General features: G+C 43.4%; 1 protein-coding gene across 3 annotated transcripts in view; it reads right to left on the bottom strand.

The window, feature by feature from the left end:
• Positions 1-22841, bottom strand: part of DOCK8 (dedicator of cytokinesis 8) — a 229953-nt gene extending 207112 nt beyond the window's left edge. Inside the window, exon 1 of one of the 3 annotated variants that reach the window (XM_041740118.1) lies at positions 22489-22841. In XM_041740118.1, coding sequence (XP_041596052.1) covers positions 22489-22541 — 53 coding nt within the window. In that variant the 5' untranslated portion in view covers positions 22542-22841. Of the gene's footprint in view, positions 1-17978; positions 18097-21508; positions 21645-22488 lie in introns of those variants that run through there. The other 2 variants (XM_041740127.1, XM_041740135.1) reach the window with 2 other exon arrangements.
• Positions 22842-23083: the final 242 nt, after the last annotated feature.

Genomic DNA, 23083 nt, shown 5'->3' with positions numbered 1-23083 from the left:
GCCTATAGCTATCTGAGTGATGCCTCAGGGGTCAGGGACAACCAGCAAAGTAGCCGCAAGGCAGTGAGCCAGAATGATAAATTCACCTGACAAGGGCAAAACAAGTGGCCAACAAACAGAAAATCCAGGTGTCCCATGACTTCCAGAGGTCTGCCTTTTCCCGGGGAGAGTCCTTTCTTTAGCTCCCATGGAGGGAGGGACCTGCCCTCAACAACCTGGTGAGGCAGTGGCCTGCCTCCTTCAAAAGGCACTGGCTCACCTGTCATGATCAGCTGTAGGCAGCCTGGAAAGAAAACACAGTGGGGGAGTGCCTGCAACAATTCTGAGCTGCAAACTCCCACAGCTGGGTACAAATATTTGCTAGACTTCAGAATTGTGATGGAATTCTAGAAAATAACCATGCAGACCTGGGGAAGGCTGGCCACATTAATTAGTTTAATAATTCTCTGATGAATATTTATTAAACATCTTACTACATGCTAGGTGTTGTGCTAGACTCTAAAGATTCCAAGGTGGGCAAAACCTACTCTCTTGAAGCTTCCAGTCTACTAAGGGCAGGAGGACAATAAACAATCACACAAATTTAGGGTTATAGACTATGATAAATGCTAGGAAGAAGGAATAGAGCACTCTGTGTGTATAAAAGGCAGAGTCTGACTTAACCAAAGTTTGATCTGAGATCAAGTTAGTGGGTCATGCTCAGCATTTGAAAAAAATACAACGGAACAGAAAAGAATAGAAAACGTGTAGCACAAGTTAAACATGTTTTTTTTTTTTTAAAGATTTTATTTATTTATTCTTGAGAGATAGAAGGAGAGACAGAGCCAAAGACACAGGCAGAGACAGAGCCAGAGACACAGGCAGAGGGAGAAGCAGGCTCCATGCACCGGAGCCCGACGTGGGATTCGATCCCGGGTCTCCAGGATCGTGCCCTGGGCCAAAGGCAGGTGCCAAACCGCTGCACCACCCAGGGATCCCCTAAACATGGTTTCTTCAAGCCTGTTTGTTTGCGTGTGTATCTGTGTGTGTGTGTGTGTGTGAGAGAGAGAGAGAGAGAGAGAGAGAGAGAGAGAGAACACTAGATTGTAATCTAAAGTTTATTTCCTTTTTTTTTTAAGATATTATTTATCCATTCATGAGAGACACAGAGAGAGGCAGAGATACAGGCAGAGGGAGAAGCAGGCTCCCTGCAGGGAGCCCGATGTAGAACTCGATCCCAGGACCCTGGGATCACTCACTGAGCCAAAGGCAGATGCTCAATCACTGAGCCACCCAGATGCCCCTAAAGTTTATTTCCTTTCATGGGCTGTGGTGAGAAAACTGTGAAAGCCATTATTAAAGACCAAGTTGACAAGATTTTGGAGTAGTGGGTACTCCAGATTGTCGTTGAGGATGGATGATGGCATTGTGAGAAACAGGGATTGTGAGTTGAAGGGTCCCTTTCATTGACATATTCTTCCACAGGGTGGAGTGGGAAACACTGGGTGTCTGAGTCAGTGGATTTGGGCAATGAGATAGAGAGAGTAACTTCATCCCCGCTAACACATGGACACTCCATTTCATCTGGAGCCACCTGAGGCCTCAGGGGCTGGGGAGGGAAAAGGAAGAACATAGCTGTTCAGTTGGAAACACAGCAGTTGTCCAAACTGGGGCTCCCTGAAAATCCTGACGTTAAACAAAACATGTCAGCCAGTAGATACCAAACTGTCTGGGGGCCAGTCGGATCTTTCTTTTTTGTATCTAAAATTCAGGGGATCCCTGGGTGGCTCAGCAGTTTAGCGCCTGCCTTTGGCCCAGGGCGCGATCCTGGAGTCCCAGGATCAAGTCCCACGTCAGGCTCCCGGCATGGAGCCTGCTTCTCCCTCTTCATGTGTCTCTGCCTCTCTCTCTCTCTCTCTCTCTCTCTCTCTCTATCTCTCTCTCTCTATCATAAATAAATAAATAAATATTTAAAAAAATAAAAATAAAATTCAAATCTCTTTGGTAGCAGAGACTAGAACCCAAGACTGATTACCAGGGCAGCATCTCTGTCTCCACACTATGATGTCTTCCCAAAGAAGGAACATAGCAGTGACTCCATGGTGGGTTTGCAGGACCGGGTCAGCAGCACTCAGGGGTGGGAGCGTGCATTGGTTTGAAGGAGCCAGATGTGAATAGAAATGCACGTGTTACACCAAACACAGAGAGGTCACCTTCCAACATCTCAAACATTCTCTCCTCTTCCTCTGACAGTCAAGTTTCATACATTATATCACTGAGTTGATTAGGTCCCTGAAGGCTAGGCTGTGTTTTTAGCAGATTGTTTCTAGTTTTGATAATGTATGTGGTGAGGGCAAAAGAAGTTAGATTTTTGAGTTTGAAAATGCATCTTTGGGGCACCTGGGTGGCTCAGTTGGTTAAGCATCTGCCTTCAGCTGAGGTCATGATCTCAGGGTGCTGGGATCAAGTCCCACATTGGGCTCCCTGCTCATCGGGGAATCTGCTTCTCCCTCTCCCTCTGCCTGCCACTCTGCTTACTCTCTTTCTCTGTCAAATAAATACATAAAATCTTTGAAGAAAAAAAAAAAGAAAATGCATCCTTGTTCATAGCTAATTCCAGAGAAAAATCGAGTCAGTGTTGGCCCACGCTAATAGATTAAAAAACCAACCCCATAAAAGGGTATTTGCACTCTGATGAAAGGATACCACTACAGGATTTTCAGCTGCTGGAAGGCTACATCTAGTTGTGTTTAGAGTGGAGATGGTCCATCTCTCTTAAAAGTTAATCTGCTTGCCCATCTGAGACAAAACTAAACATATTACGGCATATGGAAAAACAATCTCAGCAAATTCCACAGCAAGGCCATGGTGAAAATTCATTTCGGCCAGCGAGTTGGCTGGTAATAAGCAGCAAGCGCTTCACAGCACAGCTTTGGCCTTAGCTACACCTAGGTTTCCACCACTGCTTTACCACTCACAACTGCATAGCCTAACCCAGACTCAATTTCCAAATCCACGCCTTGGGATAAAAAGAACACCCTTCACCTTTTACGCTATTATGAAAATCATATAATTATAACACTATAACTTAATAATATAAGATATATGTATGTGAATTATATGCATATCAACGTATAATAATATATAATTATATGCATGTGAAGGACATAGCAGGTGTCAATAAGTGCAAGAATTAATGTTTTAAACTAATTATTAGGGTGTCTCTCTTTCCTTCTGGCAGGACAAGAAGAAACATACCACTGGTTTCCGTTTCTCCCAGTTTAAATTAGGCTTCCCCTGTCAATGAAGACAAATTATACAGTTGATCTTTCTACTCGTCAGTAAAACAGAATTTTTTTTAAAAAGTCATAGTTGTGTTGCGATCATTTTTAATAGGCTTGGGACCCAAATTCTTCTCAAGGAGAGGCTGGTGACCAGCACTCATCCTTTTAAGTGGTTGGAGTAGGGGAAGAATTTATCAAAGAATAAAATGCTGTTAGCCCTGAAAGGGATTTTAGAGATCTAATGATGTGAAGGTTCACATTGCCCTTCTCTACTGAGAAGAGGCTGGAATTTGATTTTGCTCAGAGAAAACAAAACACCTTTTAAAAAATTTCTACCCATTCCTTCCTTAAATATGGAATAAAGTAGTTGCTAGCTTCTTTATCTCACATGAGAATTTGGTTATTTATACCAAATCATTTTCACTTCCCCAAAAGACAGGAGAAAAAAGGAATAATATTTCTCAAACACCTATATGATAACAGCAACTTCCACATCTCATTTAATTCCCATAACAACCCTAGGAAATAGAATATTATCTTTTAATTAACAGATAAAGAAATTGAGAGCCAGAGAAACTAAGTGACTTGCTGAAAGCTGGTTAGGAAGTGGTAAAATGGATACTGGGAGCCCTGTCATAATTCAAATATTCATGTTCACTCCAAAAATGACTTGGCATCTTCATAGCCCTCACCCTGCGTTATTTTCTTCACAGCATTTAATACCACTTGACATTATATATCACTTGACATTATAGTATATATTGATCTATGTTATTTGTTATCTATTTCCTAAGTTTGTCATATGAATGAATGGATAAATTAATGAATTAGCGAGCTAATGAATTAATAATGAGATATAAAAGAGAATTAAATGTCAGATTTTTTTTTAAAGATTTTATTTATTTGAGAGTGGGAAAGAGCACAAGCACGGGGAGGGGCAAAGGGGGAGAGGGAGAAGCAGGCTCCCTGCAGGGAACCCAATATGGGGCTTGATCCCAGGACCCTGAGATCAAGACCTGAGCTGAAGGCAGATACTGCTTAACTGAACAAGCCACCCAGGCACCCCTAAATGTCAGATTTAAATGTAAATAGTATATAACTCTGGCAATAAAAAAGAAGTTGTACATAATTGTTTTTCTTAGGTGATCTCATACTTCTATATAATTTGACTCTCTTCAAGAAAATATACATTTAACTGCCTTAAGAGGGCTAGTTTATAGATTCTTGGTACAGCTGGAAGTGTTCATAATTAATATGAGGATAGCCTCAAAAAAGAGATTATCTGGAAAAGCACTTAAAACCTATGGCCATAAGGAAACTTCATGAATTAATAGTATTTGTCCAAACCAAATTTATCTTTGGATTCATCAGCTCAATCACCATAATGATTTCAGTTCAATCTTTTGAGGTTGATTTTTTTCTTGAAGATATCTATAAGAGACTGATCTTATCTGTTTGTACCTATTTGAACACAAACCATCTTTTCATACTTCACCCCCCCCCCACCCCCCAAGAATTAAGGCAAAGTTCAGAGATGCCATATTTTTCAAGTATTTTAAAATTTCATTCTAGAGACAGATGTTACACAAAACCTTCCAGAAAGACAATTGGGCAGCTACGAAAATCAGTGGATAACCTTTGAGTCTGTGGTTCAATTTCCAGTATTCATCCTGAAGGATCATTCAAGATGAAAAAAAAAAATTACAATCCATCCTCACAATGAAATGTTATGCATTCATTTAGAAATGTCATGCAAGAATATTTATTGACATGAAAAGTTGTCCATGATTTATTTTTAAATTAAAAAGCAGGTTACAAAACAGTCTATAAACCTGCTTTCAATTTTGTAGAAAACATGCATGTAGTGCATGTGTCTGAAAAATACATATATATCAAGCTGTTAAAAGTGATAAACTTTTTTTGGTCAAAGAAGTAGAAATTATTATTTTTATTTATTTTTATTTTTATTTTTTTGAGAGAGAGAGAGAGCAAGTGAGGAGGGGACAGAGGGAGAGGAAGAAGGAAAGAGAGAATTTTACACCCAGCATGGAGCCCAACACTGGGCTCCATCTCACCACCCTGAGATCATGACCTGAGCCAAAATCAAGAGTAAGACGCTTAACCAACTGAGCCACCCAGGCTCCCCTAGAAATAATTTTTATTTTAAATAAAATTAAAATATTTTTATTAAATATTTTAATTTTTATTTTATTTTATTTTAAAAATATTTCCGTTTTTAAAGATTTTATTTATTTATTCATAAAGACAGAGAGAGAGAGAGAGAGAAGCAGACTCCATGGAGGGAGCCTGACGCGGGACTCGATCCCGGGTCTCCAGGATCACGCCCTGGGCTGCAGGCGGCGCTAAACCATTGTGCCACCGGGACTGCCCTGGAGACCCTGGATCAAGTCCCATGTCGGGCTCTCTGCATGGAGCCTGCTTCTCCCTCTGCCTGTGTCTCTGCCTGTCTCTCTCTCTGTCTCTATGAATAAATAAATAAAATATTTTAAAAAAATAAAAATAAAAATATTTCCTTCACAGGCATGTCTGCTTTATCTATAATTTACACACATAGCTTTGCAATAAGAAGCCATTTTTCACCTAAGGAAAGTCTAGGAAACAGGTCTGTAGTCTCCAATCTACAACTATAGCTTCTAGTCTTCAGGATGAACCACTTCTTCTGAATGGCTGAGCTTTCCCACATTTCTTCCCCATCTCTCGTATAAACATTCCTGGTGATCACATGACATGCATTACCTAAGTGGCTCTATCAAGTTCCCTTTGCAGACTTGCAGAACTGCCACGATTTTCCATAGAAGTTACTTTTTGGAAAAGGCAACAGTGTGTGTCTATCACCTCTTTCAGTATTCAGAAAATGCGAGGTCATGGGGGAAATTTAAGATCCAAATTTCCCCTTGGCCTTTTCATCTCTTTCCTTTTGGGTGAAGTGTGTACAATGTGTATGTGTCTGTGTGTCTGTGTTCTGGGGCACAGGCTTTGTAAATGGGTTGAAACCTTACTTTATTTTGCTCTTGTGACTGTTTTTAACATATCTCTACCCCTTATGTTCAGTGTTTTATACTTTGTCTGTACTTACTTTTGGTTTTCTTTTCTGAGAACCTTCCTAGTGGGAGACTTGGTGCCAGGTGCATTACATATGACACTTTGACTAGTCACAGAAATGTGGCATTCATTCCCGTTTTACAAATGTTTCATTAATATATATGTACTGCTCTTTGATTTACGTAGCATTTTCATAGATACTACATCATTTGATCTAGTGACATTGGTATTAAACTGTTTTACAGATGGAAAAAATTAAGACACAAGAATTAAAGAACTTGAAAAAGATGCTCCCACCGAGAGTCAGTGGAGTGGGACAGGAATCGGACTTGTTTGCCTCTCCAAAATTCTGACTATAAGGTCTATGCTCGCTTCTCCCTGCAGTGAGGGCTTTATGAGTTGTTTATTACTACAAATGATAACCCGAATGAGAAGACTGATCTCACAGATTATTAAAATGATTAAAAGGCAAATAGAACAAATGATTCCTCAGACTTAAAGTAAACCAGTCACAAAAAGCCAGGTGACTCAGCTTCTCATCAAAATTCTGTCACAGGGCAGCCAAGTGGCTCAGCGGTTTAGCACCGCCTTCAGCCCAGGGCCTGATCCTGGAGACCTGGGATCGAGTCCCACGTCAGGCTCCCTTGCATGGGGTCTGCTCCTCCCTCTGCCTCTCTCTCTCTCTCTCTCATGAATAAATAAAATCCTTTAAAAAAATTCTATCACAGAGGGGAGGTGGGACCAGCACACAGTTACCCCCTCAAGTGGGAGTGAATGTTTTAGAATGCTTCTCTCTCATAGATAACCTCTTGTTTCCTGTCAAATAAAATTTTCTCATCTCATCACTCAAAAGCTGTTTAAAAATATCTTAATCTTCTGGTTTTTCCTCAAATGCTTTTTAAGTGCTTTTCTTAGGGAAAAAAAATGGCTGAGCAATATGGCTTCTTATCCATCTGTGAGGCTTCTAGAAAAGATTCACTTGCACATGGTATTTCTAGTCCTTGATTTCAATGAGATTTTAAATTGTTTTTTTTTCTACTATCAGCCACCCTGCCTTAAAGGATACATACGCCTTGCATTCTTAGTATCTCCATCTAGAATCTAGAATGTGCTTCCACCATACACAATTGGATATTGCTTCCCTGGTAGTCTCCACATTCATATCTCTGTGACCTAGACCACATGGTTTTACCAACAGCAGAGCAAACAAGGCCTACCCATTTGTTCATTGACATTTGGTTAATGGTCCCTCTGTTGTGACTGGGACCCTGTGAGACAGATGGCTAACTGACCCCCAAAGATTCATGCTCCCCTTTCACAGGGAGGAGATGTTGCTAGAAAGTGACTGCCAGACAAGAACCAGATTCACCAGTCCTCCTTGCCTATTAGTGGACCTCGTAAATAGTTCTCACCACGTAATGTGAGCAGAAGTGATGTGTACCACTTTTGAGTTGAGGTATTGAGGTACAATATCTTTCAGTCTCTTCCTCTTGGCCACTGGCACAATGATGCCAGAGTAGCCTAAAAGTCACAAGGTGGCAAAGCTGCCTGGGTCCCAGAGCCAGTGCTTAGAGGACAGCCATCTGGCCTGTACCAGTCTGTGGCATGAACATAAAATGGATTTCTGTTGGGTTATTTACTGAGATTTTGGGATTATTTGTTATGACAGCTCTTTTACTCTGATTCCTATAAACCCAGATAACCCTCCACTTTAGGCCTGGATCATTAGGCCTGGACCATCCCTCCTCATTAGGATCCTGGAATTCAATAAGCCTGAATCTGATACAAGTATTAATGGGTTAGAGGTGGCAGGATGCTACAGTGCAAGTTCTGTCACTAATTCATGCCCACAGCAATTGGGGGGGGGGGCTATGGGAAAGACCACTAGTTGTCCTTCAATAGCCATTAGCCCCTTCCTTCTCACTCAATCCAGGTTTTGTTGGAGGTGTCAATGCACTGTGCTAGTAAAAACCATATTTACCCAATCTCCCTTGTAAGTAATCTGACCAAATATGATATATAACACATGTTTAGTTCTAGTTTCCGGGAAAGTTCCTTAAAGGGAAGCAACGTTAGCCAACATGCCTCTTTTGCCTTCCCTCTTATTTCTGTCTTTAATGTTCTTCCAGTGCATAAAGTTTCAGGAGCCATCTTCTGACCATGAGAATGAGAGCCACACACTAAGGATGATGGAACACAAAGACATAAGGAACCTGGGTCTCCAGTGGCATCTTGTGCTGTCCCACCACATCTGGATTGCCAACCACTGCAATTCTTGTTACGTAAGAAAAATAAATTCCTCATCTGTTTAAGCCACTGTTTAGCATGGTTGTCTGTTCCCAGCAGCAGCTAAAAGCAATTCCAGCTGATAGAAGGGTGATCCTCCTGACACAGCCCATGTCACGAATTTTCCTGGCAGCTGGTCTTCCCGCCTCCTTGCTGTATTCTCTTCTCCTACTCACTTTAATTCTTCCCAGCCCAGGATGTAACACTGGACCAAATCTCTAAGCCCATATGGGAACTCTTGAGAATAAAGAGCTTGCTGACCCTTTTTCTGGTCATTTGATTTAGCCTCAACACCTGCTCTTTGAATGACACATAAGAATTTCCAAGCATCTTGTCTCCATGATATCCTCACACTGATGGTTCATCTCTGGACCAGAGAGCTCTGCAATCTCAGCTCCATCAATGCAATTACGGGATTTAAGAGAAACCCAAGAGGTTATTAAGTTCATTCACCTGCCTCCAGGCAGGACTGTGATTAGTTCTTCCAGACATATAAAGCTGACTTCCATGGGCCAAAAAAGCGTCTCACAAAGCATGACTCATTGGTAACTTTGAAGAGTTGATTTAATTTGTTCTCAGTTTCCCAGCCAGTAAAGTGGGTATTGTGATCTGAGCATGGAATGACCAGGCCTTTTGCTTAAATCCATGAAGCTTAAAATGGAAAATGATTACTTTCTTTCTTCAGTTCTATATGAGATTAACATGGCCACATGTTCTGCAGCTCCTCTCATCAAGAGATTGAGTCTACTTTCTTACCCATTAAAGCTCAGTTGCCTTCTGACTTGTTTTAACCAACAAATGTGGTGAGGGAATGATGTATATGTTCTAAATTAATCCTCAAGGAGCCTTGTGGATTTCCCGTTCTTCCTATTTGAAAGTTCCCTTGCCCACAGAAGGAATACTGAGCTAGACTCCTGTAGGATAAGGGACCATGTGAAGAGGGATGGCAACTCCAAGGCCCTGAACTTGTGAGTGAGGCTACTGTAGACATTCTGTTTCAGTCAGGCCATCAGATGATGGCAGCCACATGAATGACCACAGCAAGACCAGAAGAGTTGCCCCACTGAGCCCAACTCGAATTGGCAACCCACAGAATCACGAGAAATAATAAACTGCTGTTGCTTTAAGTCAGTAAACTTTGGGATAGTGTATTAGTTTCCTAGGCTGCTATAAGCATTACCACAGACCCAGTGATATTTATTCTCTCACTGTTCTGGAAGCCAGAAGTCCAAGATCAAGGTGTCAGCAGGACCACACTCCAGCTCAGACGACTCTAGGGAAGAACCCTTCCTTGCCTTTTTACCTTTGGTGGTAGCTGGCAGACCGTGTTCCCTGGCTTGTGGTGGCATAACTCCACAATCTCTGCCTCTTGCTTCATGTGGCCTCTTCTCTGTGTGTGTCTATGGCTTCCGTGGCTCTTCTTATAAGAATGCCGCTAATTAGATTTAGGGCCCACTTTAATCCAACACGACCTCATCTTAATTTACATCTGCAAAGACCCTCTTTCCAAAATAAGATGACATCTGTAGGTACCAGGGATTAGGAATCTTTGCGGAGAGACACAATTCTACCCACAACAGAATGGTTTTTGTTGAGTAGCAAAATAGAACCGATGCTGGTTCTCCTTCCTATAATTTCTGCACTTCAAACACCTAAAGATAAACATAAAGATAATAAAATAGAAAGGATGATCAGTTCTGAAAGGCCATGCACAACAGCGTCCAGAGAGAGTCAGAATCTCCCAGGAGGAAAATATACAAGCAGAATATTTTATTTATTGTTAAGGGTCTCAATGCTGGCACCAAGCAAAAATTGGTTATATATCAGACAGTATCATGTCTTCTGAGCATTTTTCTCCACATGTAAGATTTATTTTATGGGAACAAAACCTATATGTCCTTTCCCTCTCAGGTGAGAGCATGCTCTGCCCGGCATTGCGTGTTGAGCCTGTGTAAAAGTCAAAGCTTCATTAGAACCTTCTGGTTACCATTGTCCCACTTTCTCTTCTGCCGCATCCAAACTTTTTAAAGGAGTGGTCTCTACCAGCTTCCTCCATTTCCTCTGCACTGACTCCCCCTCTAACCCTATGAAATCTGACTTCCTTCCCCACAGCTCTGCTAAAACTGCTGTTTCAGACGTTTACACTGACCACCAGCAAGGAAAAAATCCAATGGCTCTTTCTTTGTCCTCTGACCTTTTTAATTGCCCGGTTAGCTCGCTTTTCTAGCACTAGCCTATCTGCCATCTCTGGGCCAAATTCTTCTTCCTCTCTTTTTGTAGCTTTTCCCTCTTCTACCAGAGGGCAAGTGGCTCATGCCCCAGTCCCATTATTTTCCTCTTCCCACCATACTTTACCACTTTCACTGATGACTTCCTAATTAATATGTTTCATTCTGACCTATCATTCAAGCTCCAAGGCCATACCTCAAGCTACCCAATAGAAATGTTGTATAGTTCATGCTTATCTGTATCAATCAGAGTAGGCTTGGTGATGCCGTGATAACAAATAATCCAAATATCTTAGTGGCTTATAAAAATAAAGACCTCCAGAGAGCAAGTTTGGCCTTGCCCTAATTGTTTCTGCTCCAGGACGCAGGAGAACAGACCAGTCTAGAACATTGCTGATTGTGCAGAATAGGGGAAAGGTGGCATGGCAAAGGCCAGGCCGGCCATTAAAGCTTCACCTCGGGGGCACCTGGGTGGTTCAGTGGTTGAGCATCTGCCTTTGGCTCGGGTCGTGATCTTGGGATCAAGTCCTGCATCAGGCTCCCTGCAGGAAGCCTGCTTCTCCCTCTGCCTGTGCTCTGCCTCTCTCTCTCTCTCTCTCTCTCTCTCTCTCTCTCTGTGTGTGTGTCTCTCATTAATACTTTAAAGCTTCACCTCGAAGTGACCACATCACCTTCAATAAGGAAAATCCTCTCACAGGGAAGAGCTAGCTCTACATCATGGTGCAGTCTACTATGTTCTCTTAAACACTCTCCAAGAGAAGTACCAAATTGTTCTCTCAAAACTTACTCCAATTCCAAGTTTTCATAATTACTCATTGGCACCATCTTTACCCAATTTCCCCAGAATATAAATCTTGGTATTATCTCTTTTATAAGTCTCACCTTTTCCATTTATAAAAATTCGAAGAAAATTTGGAAAATACACATGTATACATGCACACGCTTCACATGTCAGTAAACAAAAATCATCAACTACCAGGTATGACGCTGCTAATAGGTTGGCATAGGTCCTTCTGGTCCCCTCCTTATTATATGTATTGATCTATTATCTCAATAGGGAGATATATACATATGCATTTTTCAGTCAGAGTGATTTCATACCAGACATACAGCTTTGTGGCTGTCAAAATCTTATCAAGGTAATTTTAGTATTTTCTTCCATTTTGAAAAATATCATGATAAGGACTTGCAAATTTAAATAGATCCAACTTTGACCTCTCTCCTGAGTCTCAGATTCCTAAATAAAACAACATAGTAGGAAATTCCTACTACTACTCAATTTCCTACTATATAGGAATTTCTAATATGCATCTTCGACTTAATATGCCCCCAACTAAACTTGTGATTCACCCTAACAGGCTGTTCCTCGTCCACTTCCTCCCCTGTCTGGTCCCAGCCTCAGGTATCTACTCACTCAGGGATGCCTTCCTGACCATTCTTTCCAAGTATCCACACTCTCTATATGACCTTTTTACATTTTCTACAGAGCACTTATTTTACCTGACATTTCCTTGTTTATTTCCTGGTTTACTCTGTTATCTTCCCACTGGAAAATAACTTCTTTTTTTTTTAATTAAAGATTTTATTTATTTTATGTAGAGAGCACAAGCCCATGAGCGGAGGGAAAGGCAGAAGGAGAGGGAAACAGAATCTCAAGCAGACTCTGAGCTGAGCATGGAGCTGGACTCCAGGATCAATCTCATGACCCTGAGATCACAACCCAAGCCAAATTCAAGAGTCAGTCACTTAACCAACTGTACCACCCAGGTACCCCGAAAAATGACTTTTTTAAAAACAACAACTTTGTCTGTCTTGCTCATGGCTCTATCCTTGACATTTAGAACACCGCCAGGTGCACAGTAGGCTACAACCAACGTTCCTGACACAAGCAAATAAATATTTACGTGCTTCTCAAGTCCTGTTGATTCTCTTTGAAGTATCTGTGGACACAGTCCTCTTTCATTCCCTTCTCATGACCCCAGCCTAATCCCAGACCTTATCACTGCACAATGACGATGATTGCAGCCCCCTCCTTATCCATCTCACAGAACTCCCCCACCCCACCCATTCTCCACACTGCTAGTTATTCTTCCTATTATACCAGTTTCACCTGTCACTAACCTCCTTGTCCCTCAGGGCCTGGCTAAACCCCTCCAGGGCTTGTGGAACTCCCCCTACCCCACCCCAAGTTCTGTCAACATTCCTGCCCTAACCGTCACCCAGCCACACAAACTCCATCTCCTGTGTTCTCTTATGTCAACCTCCCCACTCCAGTTGAATTCTGGGGGGCAAATACTGGTTGTTATTTTTTCCCCTCTCATAATGCCCACAGAAAGTTATAGGAAATTTAAAAAAAAAAAAAAAAAAAACCTCTTGTGAGTTGAATAAAGTTATTAAATAGGGAGCAGTATACAGCAGGTAAGTTGGATACCCCTTCCAAAGGGATCTTGTGAGAACAGGCAGTGTTTTGGAATGAAAGAGTACAATACCAGTAGGTGAAGCAAGCCAGTGAGAATGTCAACAGGGAGGTGACAACTTTGTTCCCACAGAGAACAGATGGCCACCACTGTCTTAAAACAACATTTATGTGAAACAGCAGGATGAGGTACATTTTTAGTGGGCCCTGACACAGCTCTGGATTCCCAAGTGACCCAGAACCCCCAGGGGTTATCTTCTTGGTGAGAGCTCAAGTACAGAACCAAGAACCGAATCCAGACAACTCAAACACTTCCACCACAGAAGGGGTTTGCTGTCTGCGGAGCGCTGCCCTGTGTCCCAGCAAGGCAAAGCAGAGACCTGGAAGACAGCCCTGCTATCTGTGGCCATTCCTCCCACTTTTTCTCACATGAGGTATGGTGCATCAGAGGATTACATCTCCCTGTTCAAACAGGGGATAATCCAGCCTGACCACTCAGTTACACCAATGCCAGAAGAACCACGTACTTTTTAGCAAGCACTATACCCTCTTTTGTTAATCTACATACTTTCTCTAACCAAATGTCCAGGCAAAAGACAGAATCTTTATTCTATGCTTTAAAAATCATATTACTGGGGCACCTAGGTGGCTCAGTTGATGAAGTGTCTGCCTTCAGCTCAGGTCATGATCTCGGGGTTCTGGGATGGAGCCCCATGTCAGGCTCCCTGACCAGTGGGGAGTCTCCTTCTCCCTCTTCTTCTCCCTCTGCCCTTAATCCCACCCGTGCTTGCTCTCTCTCTCCCTCAAATAAGTTTTAAAAATTTTTTAAAAAATTTAAAAACATATTATTTAAAAATAAACATGTTATCAACTTAACTTCTTATCTCAGGTCAAATGCAAATCATGGGTACATTCATTTGATAGAGACAAAAAAAGAATTTTTTAAAAAATTTCCTGGCTTTTCCAGGAAATGAGTAATGTGACCATAATATAAGGAATGATTGAAAAAGCATGACCAGATTGTACACATTTAAATACCTGTTGTTGTTTTTTTTCGTAATTTCACAAAAGAAATGCCATGCATTTAAGAGGCTTGATTAAATGCTAATGACTTTGTCTCATTCCAGAAACCACACAATATATCATTTATGGATAGGTACACACACACATTAAAAGTACAAGTTGGTGGTAGTGCTGGCCTCTGAAAGAGGAAAAGAAAGAAAAGGATGGGAGAGCAGAATATGGGGACTTCAAATTTATCTGTAATTTTTTTTTCATTTAGAAATATCTAACACAAAAGTGAGCAAATGTTGGGATGCCTGGGTGACTCAGTTGGTTAAGCATCGACTCCTGGTCTCAGCTCAGGTCATGATCTCAGGGTTGTGAGATAAAGGCCGTTGTGGAGCCTACTTTAAAAAAAAGAAAGTGACCCAATGTTCACATTTGTTCATTCTGTTTTATGCCCTCAGGTACCTGCCATGTTACTACCTATCTGTATTTATTGTATTTTTGAAACTTTCCAAGTAAGAAAAAAAGCAGATTCTCCCTCAAGGGAAAAAGATTTCATGCCACTGAGCTTATTTTTTTTTAAATATATTCCAAACTCTGAGAACAATCCTAAAAGATCTCCAAGAATGTTCTAGATACTGTTGTGATCCTTAGAATAAGGAGCACAGTGCCAAAATTACCACTTTAAAGGCACAATGCCCCAAAAGGCAGGGCTAGGAGGCAAAGGAAGGGTCCCTTCTTTCCCAGTCCATAATTTTGGGTTCATGTCCTTGCTCCTTGCAGGCAACGCCACGACTTCTTGTCTTTGTATTTCCAGGACCTGGTGCAGTGCTTAGAACAGAGTCACCCTCATTAGCTGGAGTGCATGCATGAATACACTCTCAAACTTATGAGCCTAGGATTTGCCAGCCTCCTAACTCATCCACACACCAGAAAGTTAAGAGTTGGGAGAAAGAAATTGATTACAGTACTGCATTTCTTTTTTCTTTCTTTTTTTTTTTAAAAGATTTTATTTATTTATTTCACAGAGAGAGAGAGAAAGCATACAAGCAGGGGAAATGGCAGGCAGAGGGAGAGGGAAAAGCAAGCTCCCCATGGAGCAGGGAACCCGATGCAGGACTCTATCCCAGAACCCTGGGACCATGACCAGAGCTGAAGGCAGACATTCAACAACTGAACTACCCAGGTGCCCCAGTTCTGCATTTCTTAATCTACTTCCAAGAAATACCATCAGGTAACCTGTTTGCTATTTCTATTTTTGGCCTTTTATATAGAACAACACATTTTATCCTCTGAATGATAAGAAGAGGCACTTGTGAAGCCCTGGATGTTTCTGAGCAAAGGGACACTAACATGGTGTGTAAACATAAAGCCAATCCTAGAGCATGAGGAACCCAAAAAAGTGTGAAAGAAGTCCAGTCTATCTATATCCGGGTCCAAGGGAAAAACGCAGGAAATTGCATCATCTGGGTCTTGTTTTGTGATAGACAGATTCTGATTCCCTCCATGCCATTTCACTTAAAAGAGCAAGAGTTTATGCAAAGGACAGATATATTAGATTGTTAAAGAAAAAAGGGAGTTAAAGTGTGACAACTGGAGTCTAAAAGAGAATCAAGAAAGAACTCAGTTGCTACAACAATCTACCTTTATCATTAACCCACCTATTCAATGAACAAAGGCAGAGAGCATTTGCCTAAGACAGAGTTTACCACCATCTTTAGTTAGATGTTAGGCAAAGGAAAAAAGGAGAAATGTATGACTGTTTTAATCTCTGAAGCATGACTTCAGAGGTCATGCAGGGACCTGGCAGAGAAGCTAAACAGGAAGAGGTAAGAGACATTTAAGAGCAGGGGTCAAGCTTGCAAATAAAGATTTAAAAGAATGATAAAGCCCAGCGGGGGTGTCAATGTGAGGAAATGACCACTCTTAGGGTAGTTGGTGGAAGCATAAATAGGTGTAACTTTTCTGGGAGGCAATTTGGCCACATGTATCAAAAGCTTGAAACATGTTTCTTTCCTTTGACCAGGCAACACCACCCTAGAAATTTTTAAGGCAGCATTTGCACTAATTAGTCAAGATGTATGTATAAGACACCTCTGTACATTACTGTGAAAAACTGGACACTATCTTGAGGCACAATAATAGAAAATGTTTTCAGTAAATCATTGTCTATGCAATCAGTGCAATTTTACAGTCTTATGTGAGTTATAATATAGATCTACGTTGATTGACATGGAGAGTTGTTCACAATATCTTATTTTTTTAAAGATTTTATTTATTTATTCATAGAGACGGGGCGGGGGGGCAGAGACACAGGCAGAGGGAGAAGCAGGCGTCATACAGAGAGCCTGACGTGGGACTTGATCCAGGGTCTCCAGGATCACGCCCCAGGCTGCAGGCGGCACTAAACTGCTGCGCCACTGGGGCTGCCCTGTTCACAATATTTTAAAATGAAAACAAATCCTAGGGGTACCTGGGTGGCTCAGTGGTTGAGTGTCTGCTTTCAGCTCAGGGTGTGATCCCAGGGTCCTGACATCGAGTCCTGCATCGGGCTCCCCACAGGGAGCCTGCTTCTCCCTCAATGTCTCTGCTTCTCTCTCTGTGTGTGTCTCTCATGAATAAATAAAGAAAATCTTAACATAAAGACTCCTAACTCTGGGAAATGAACTAGGGGTGGTGGAAGGGGAGGAGGTGACGGGCACTGAGGGGGACACTTGACGGGATGAGCACTGGGTGTTATTCTGTATGTTGGTAAATTGAACACCAATAAAAAAAATAATTTATTAAAAAAATAAAAATAATTCCATTGCACCATCAAAAAAAAAAAGAAAATCTTAAAAATAATAAATGAAATAAACAAAGCCTAAAGTAGCATGCCCAACACAATCTTATTTCTGTAAAAATGGAAGGATATACACACAAATGTGAACAGCTATAATTTTTGTGTGGTCGACGTTTTCGCTTGTTTCCTATTTCTCATGTTGAACATGGATGAAAGGAAGAGAGGGCAGGGGAAACTGTTTCTGCTACCACCAATTCTGCCTTTCTGGTCCTGCATTTGATCTGAATGCAGTGGGACACATCACTCTGTGCCAATTTTACCAATTGGCTTGATCTCACCAAACCCCTGCATGCAGATGCCTTCATATATACTTTCAGAGATAACAGGCTGTTTTTATTCTCTGTCCCCAAGTTGTCCATATAGCTCGTTGTCAACAGTTGTTGCACTACAGTGCGAACTCCAGAAGCAGAGGGACTACACTTACCACAACCAAATAACTTCTTGCATTTCCCTAGACCCTAGAGAACCTTTGTGGCTGCTGATCGCTAATAAATTAGACTAGACCCTTGTGGGAACCAGGATAGTACAGTTTGTTGCTTTAACTCTTTCCAATTGACCAAAACATGAATAAGCCACTGAAAAGAACTAAGTGCTCCTGTTTCTTGGTCTTCTTCAGCAAAAAGTCTGAGCATCACATCCCTGCCTCTTCAAGGTCCCTATTAAAGAGGATGGAAAGATGGGGTGCTTGAAACATCACCCCATTCCATCACTAGCTCCGTCTGGGGAGCTGAGATGGGAGACCCAGTCCCTTAAGCTCTACTTCTCTCCCCAGGTAACCACATGATGCAATTATATTTTCTTTCCACGGTAACCACATGGTGCAATCACGCATCTATCTTCCATATAGAAGTGAGCGTTAGGTCCACACATACCTGTGACCTATCAGAGCTCAGAGAACACCAAATGAAGAAAATTTCACCCTGGTGGAAGGTTCTTTCTTTCTTCTTTCATTCTTCTTTCTTTCTTTTCTTTCTTTCTTTCTTTCTTTCTTTCTTTCTTTCTTTCTTTCTTTCTTTCTTCTTTCTTTTTGAAGATTTTATTTATTTATTCATGAGAGACACACAGAGAGAGGCAGAGACACAGGCAGAGGGAGAAGCAGGCTCCCTACGGGGAACCCGATGTTGGACTCAATCCCAGGACCCCGGGATCACGCCCTGAGCCAAAGGCAGACACTCAACCACTGAGCCACCCTGGTACCCCCAGAAGGTTCTTTCAATTGCACTTAATGCCCAAAGTTCAAGTGGAGCTGTCCCAAGAATTTGGAAGAAAATTATTTGGAATGTGAAAGAACAAACTCTTGATTCTGCCTAAAGCCCCATCAGTTGGCCCTTGGTCTAAAACATGTCCTACAAATGAAGCAATTCCAGAAAGCACCAACATCCCTCTCTGTCATCACCACTAAAGAACAGCACTGTTTCATGGCAGACACACATTTACACATGAATTTCTATGCCTGCATCACCTTCATAGACAAAACAGCATATACTTCTCAGGAAAATCTCTGTACCTTCATCTGGTTCTGTGCTTCTGCCCAAAATTATTGGGATTCTTGGATATAATCTGTTTTGTTAGCTCCTTGTTTTTATCTTCCATAAAATCACTCTGTAATGATGATTATTTTGCTTAACATTTTGTCCCTTTTCTGCAACAAAGCAATGTATATATATGAAGATTATTTATGTCTTTTCTGCCTTCTGACTTTTGCTCTCTTTACCCAGACTCCTTATTTTACATTTATATGTACCAAATTCTCTATCTATTGGGCCAAATTCTCTATCTTTTCTGTGTTTGAAAGAAATCAAGATTTCACTTAATGAATTTTCCAAATATTAGTAATAATTTTTTAAGGTATAAAAGCACTAAATGCCAGTAAGAAAGGCAGTTGACAAGATTTGGTGCTCGTACAAGGGCTGTATTATGACATGTAAAGCAGCGATGTCTGAAATCCCAAAAGCAAACAATATCATGAATTTCCTAACTCAGTCTCATGCTTCTTTGGTGCACAGGAAGTCAGAGACAATTACACTGAAACGAAGGTATGTACGTGACACAAAATGAAATTTTACTTCTCCAGCTCAGAAAACCTCAGTGGTGGATCTTTCCCCCTGTATCTCCCTGAAAGGTGGGTTCCAGAGAAACATTTAACCCTAAATCATTCGATTACATCAAACAATTGTGTTCAAAACAAAACAAACAAAAGTCCTGGCAGGATGGGACTCTTCCAACATATGGATTTCCAACTTATAAGAATTTAGGTTTCATCAGAGCATGGGAGAGCCAGTGCAGTCGAGGGGGATGGGCCCTGGTGGGTATTCCCAGGTTTCTGTTCTGCTTTGGCCCTGCCCCTAAACTGAGCAATGTTGCTTGCAGGAAGCCACAGAATTTGGGAACAGTGGGGGACATTCTTTTCCCACTATGAGTTCCTCTGCTCACTCCTTCTTGAGGTTAGTGTGGGGGGAACTGACCTCTTTACAAATAAAAAATTTAATATATCAGGTTTGAACATTTCTGCTGGAAGAAGCCCATTGATTTTACCCCCACAAACATCTTCAAGGGGTATTTCGTATCATTCTGAGTAGAAAGGCGGAAGAAAAGGAAGACTTAGGAACCCAGGCTAAATGTCCTGATGGCCATATTTCAACAGTGGGTAGGCTGGCAAGGGAAAACATTTTCTTTTCCAACTGCCAAATTGCAAAACGTCACACTGGTGGTTTAAACACCAATCAGAACGCAGAAAAGTTTGCCAGTGCTGCTACTGAGATGACAATGTTTTTTTAAAAAGGTAATTCTCTGCTTGCTTTTAAAGAAATTTATTAAGGTTCATGCATCAACATAGCACACACCCAATTAAGAGCAGAGTCTTTGGAGTGGTTTGTAATCTCTGCTACCACTGCCTGTGGGGCCTTGAACAAATTGCATGTCTGTGTGCAAACTATATCTCTAAGCTTCATTTTCCTTCTATAGGAGATTTCATGTGAGTCTTCTAGAATTTTTGTAAGGATTCAGTGGTATAATAGATTAAATGTATCACAGTGTCTGGGACACAGCCGGTGATCAACAAATGGTAGGCTTTAATATATTAATACTAAGTATGTCCTGGGGTGCCTGGGTGGCTCAGTCGGTTAAGCACCTGCCTTCAGCTCAGGTTATGATCCCAGATGTGAGACCCACGTCTGGCTCCCTGCTCAGTGGGGAGGCTGCTTCTCCCTCTCCCTCTGAGATCTCTCTTGCTTTCACCCTCTCTCACTCTCACTTTCTCTCAAATAAATAAATAAAATCTTAAAAAAAAATACGAGGTATATCCTTACTAATCCACTCCTTTGAACAATAATTTCTGCTAAGCTCCTTAGTATAACTCTTCCACCTAAGACACAAATGGTTCAAAGGGGAAAAGAGAACCCCCCAAATAGGAACATCCAATCCTTATTCTTGCCTGAGGATTAGGGAACCGTTTATACTTAGCTTGAATGGGGCTCTTTTTGTTCAGATTGTATCACACATTCAGTTCCCCTGGGTGTGTCTGGTGATTTCAGTACAGGGATGGAAGACATAGGAGGGTGACCGTCCACCCCAAGCAGCTCCAACCTACCACTGGCATCGTCATACCCAGCCCAAAGTGCTCTGCAACTTCCGCTTCCTCTCCTACCCTTCTGCCTTGGCCTCTGAAAAATGATAATAAAGTGATGAAGCTGATGGCAGCTAACGTTTAACATTTACTCTGAGCCAGGCACGACAAGCACTGTGTACACGTAATTTCACTCACTCTTCCCAAAGGTCCTAAGAAGTAGGACCTATGATTATCCCACTTGACAAGCAAAGAAACCAAAGTCTAGAAAGGTTAAATAACAGGCCCAGTGTCACACAGTTTGTAGCAGAGGTGGCCAATCTGCAAGCAGGTCTGAGTCCAGCCAGGGCCTTTATTCTTAACCACCAGGCCACACCAACCCCACCACTGCTTTCAAGAGTGCCTGTAGGATTAGCACAGGGCCTGCTGCTCCTCCCAAGTGAACTCCGCCAAACCCCACAGTCTCCAACATCTTTGTGTCCCAGCCACACTTCCTGACCTAAAAATCACAGGGACCAAGGAGCTACAGCAATGGTACGTGGTACACCCATTGGTAACGTCCGTTTGATTCCCATGTTCCCCAAATGAATTAATTGCCCCTTCTGGCTTGCACCAGAAAAAAAGAAAAGAAAAATTCCCCTAGGGAGATTCCTGACAGACTTCATACCTTTTAACTATAGTACTTCTGGTACTCCAACATTAATACACAGTACACATTAACAAATTCATTTTAAGGGTGAAGAAACAGTAAGGTAAGAGAAACAGTTTGCCCACAACTACACAGCAGGTGAACATTAGACAGCAAGAAGGCCCAGTAGGCCTTCTGGAAGTCCTTACCGCCCGATTATTCCCAGCTCCTAATGCCTTGTGGCTCAGACCTCTCCACACGCTGTCCCCCTGCAAAACATACTGTGCAACTACCCTTTCGCAGGCTCAGCTAAAAGAAAAATCACAAGTCCTAGAGCAGTGAGGGCAGTTAGGATACTAAGTTGATCCTTCAGGGCCAGTTTCATATTATCTTTTAACCAGTCTAGATTTCTCAGGGCAGGACAAGAATGCCCCCCCCCACCCCCCACCCCCAATACTTGTCAGCAGTTTCCAGCGGAGGAAAAACTGCAGCTAAAGCACCTCCGGTGAGAACTTTGAGCAGCAAACGCGCTTACGTTTAGTGTGTGCGATTTTGATTAGGAACTGGATGGCGAAGTGGACTCTCCTGGTCCCCGGCCTGAGCGCTACAAATGTAAAAATGCCAGCCACAGGCCATTCCTTTTTTTTTTTTTTCCTTTTTTTGTTTATTTAAACAGAGAGTCTTAAAAAAAAAAAAATCACTTTTTCCACTTCACGGTTCCTTTGGACCAGGGAATAAAAATAGCGATGTCCACAGGAGCCAAACATCTTCTGGTAGCGGGGAGGGAGAAATAAAAATAAAACCACAGGGAGGAAAAGAAAGAGCCCTGCTGGGAACAGCCAAAGTCCTGGAGCGGCTGCCTGGGGAAGCACAAAGTCTCCTTTCCAGCACTTCTCGACCGGCCCAGGTCCCAGCAGCCTCTCCAGGGAAGGCGCAGCCTATAAGCAAAAGCCCGCGGCGAGCCCCGCGCGGCCCCCGCGCGCCCTGCGCCCTGCACCTGTCAGACCCCGGGGCTTGCGCTGGGCGGGGACGCGGGTGGCCCGGGACCCCCGGCGGGGCTGGGGGCTGGGACGGTGCCGGGGAGGCGCTGCGCGCGGCAGCTCGGCGGCGGGGGCGGGGGGTCCTCGGGTGCGCCCCGCAGCCCGCCCCGGGGGAGTGCGCTGCTGCGGCGCGGCGGGGCGCGTCTTACCTGTTGAGCCTGAGCGCGAAGGCGCGCCGCTCTGCGCCCGGGAGCGTGGCCATGGCCCGCGCGCGGCTCGGCGGCCCCCGGGGGCGGGGGCGCGGACGGCGGGGGCGCGGGGCGCCGCGGGGCCGCTGCAGCGCTCGCCGAGCGGGACGCGAGCCTCATCTGTCAGGCGGCGCTGCGAGCTTCCGCATTTCCACCTTGGGCGCCGCGGTCCCCGCGGGGGAGGGCGCAGCCCGGAGCGGCGGCCGGCCCGGCACGCAGGCAGCGGCGGGCCCGCGAGGGTGTGGACGCGCCGCGGAACTGGCCTCCGGATGCCCCGACGGACGGCGCGCTGCGGCCCGGGCCTGACCTCCGGCGCCCCCCCACCCTCTCCCCCGCCCGAGCGCGGGCGGGCGGGCGGCCCCGCGACCACGGAGCCAGGCCGGAAACCCCGTCTGCGCGGAGCCCAGCGGGCAGGGGCGCCTGCGGGCAGGAGCGGGGCCGCGCGGTCCGCCCGGGGCGCGGGGTGCGGGGTGCAGCGGGGTGCAGCGGGGTGCGGGGTGCAGCGGGGGGGGGCGGACACCAGCCCTGCCTTCTCCGCGCTTGGGCCTTAACCACG

This window comes from Vulpes lagopus, chromosome 2, assembly GCF_018345385.1.
Source record: "Vulpes lagopus strain Blue_001 chromosome 2, ASM1834538v1, whole genome shotgun sequence".
NCBI classification, from domain to species: Eukaryota; Metazoa; Chordata; class Mammalia; order Carnivora; family Canidae; genus Vulpes; species Vulpes lagopus.
This window is presented reverse-complemented; position numbering and strand designations above follow the sequence as displayed.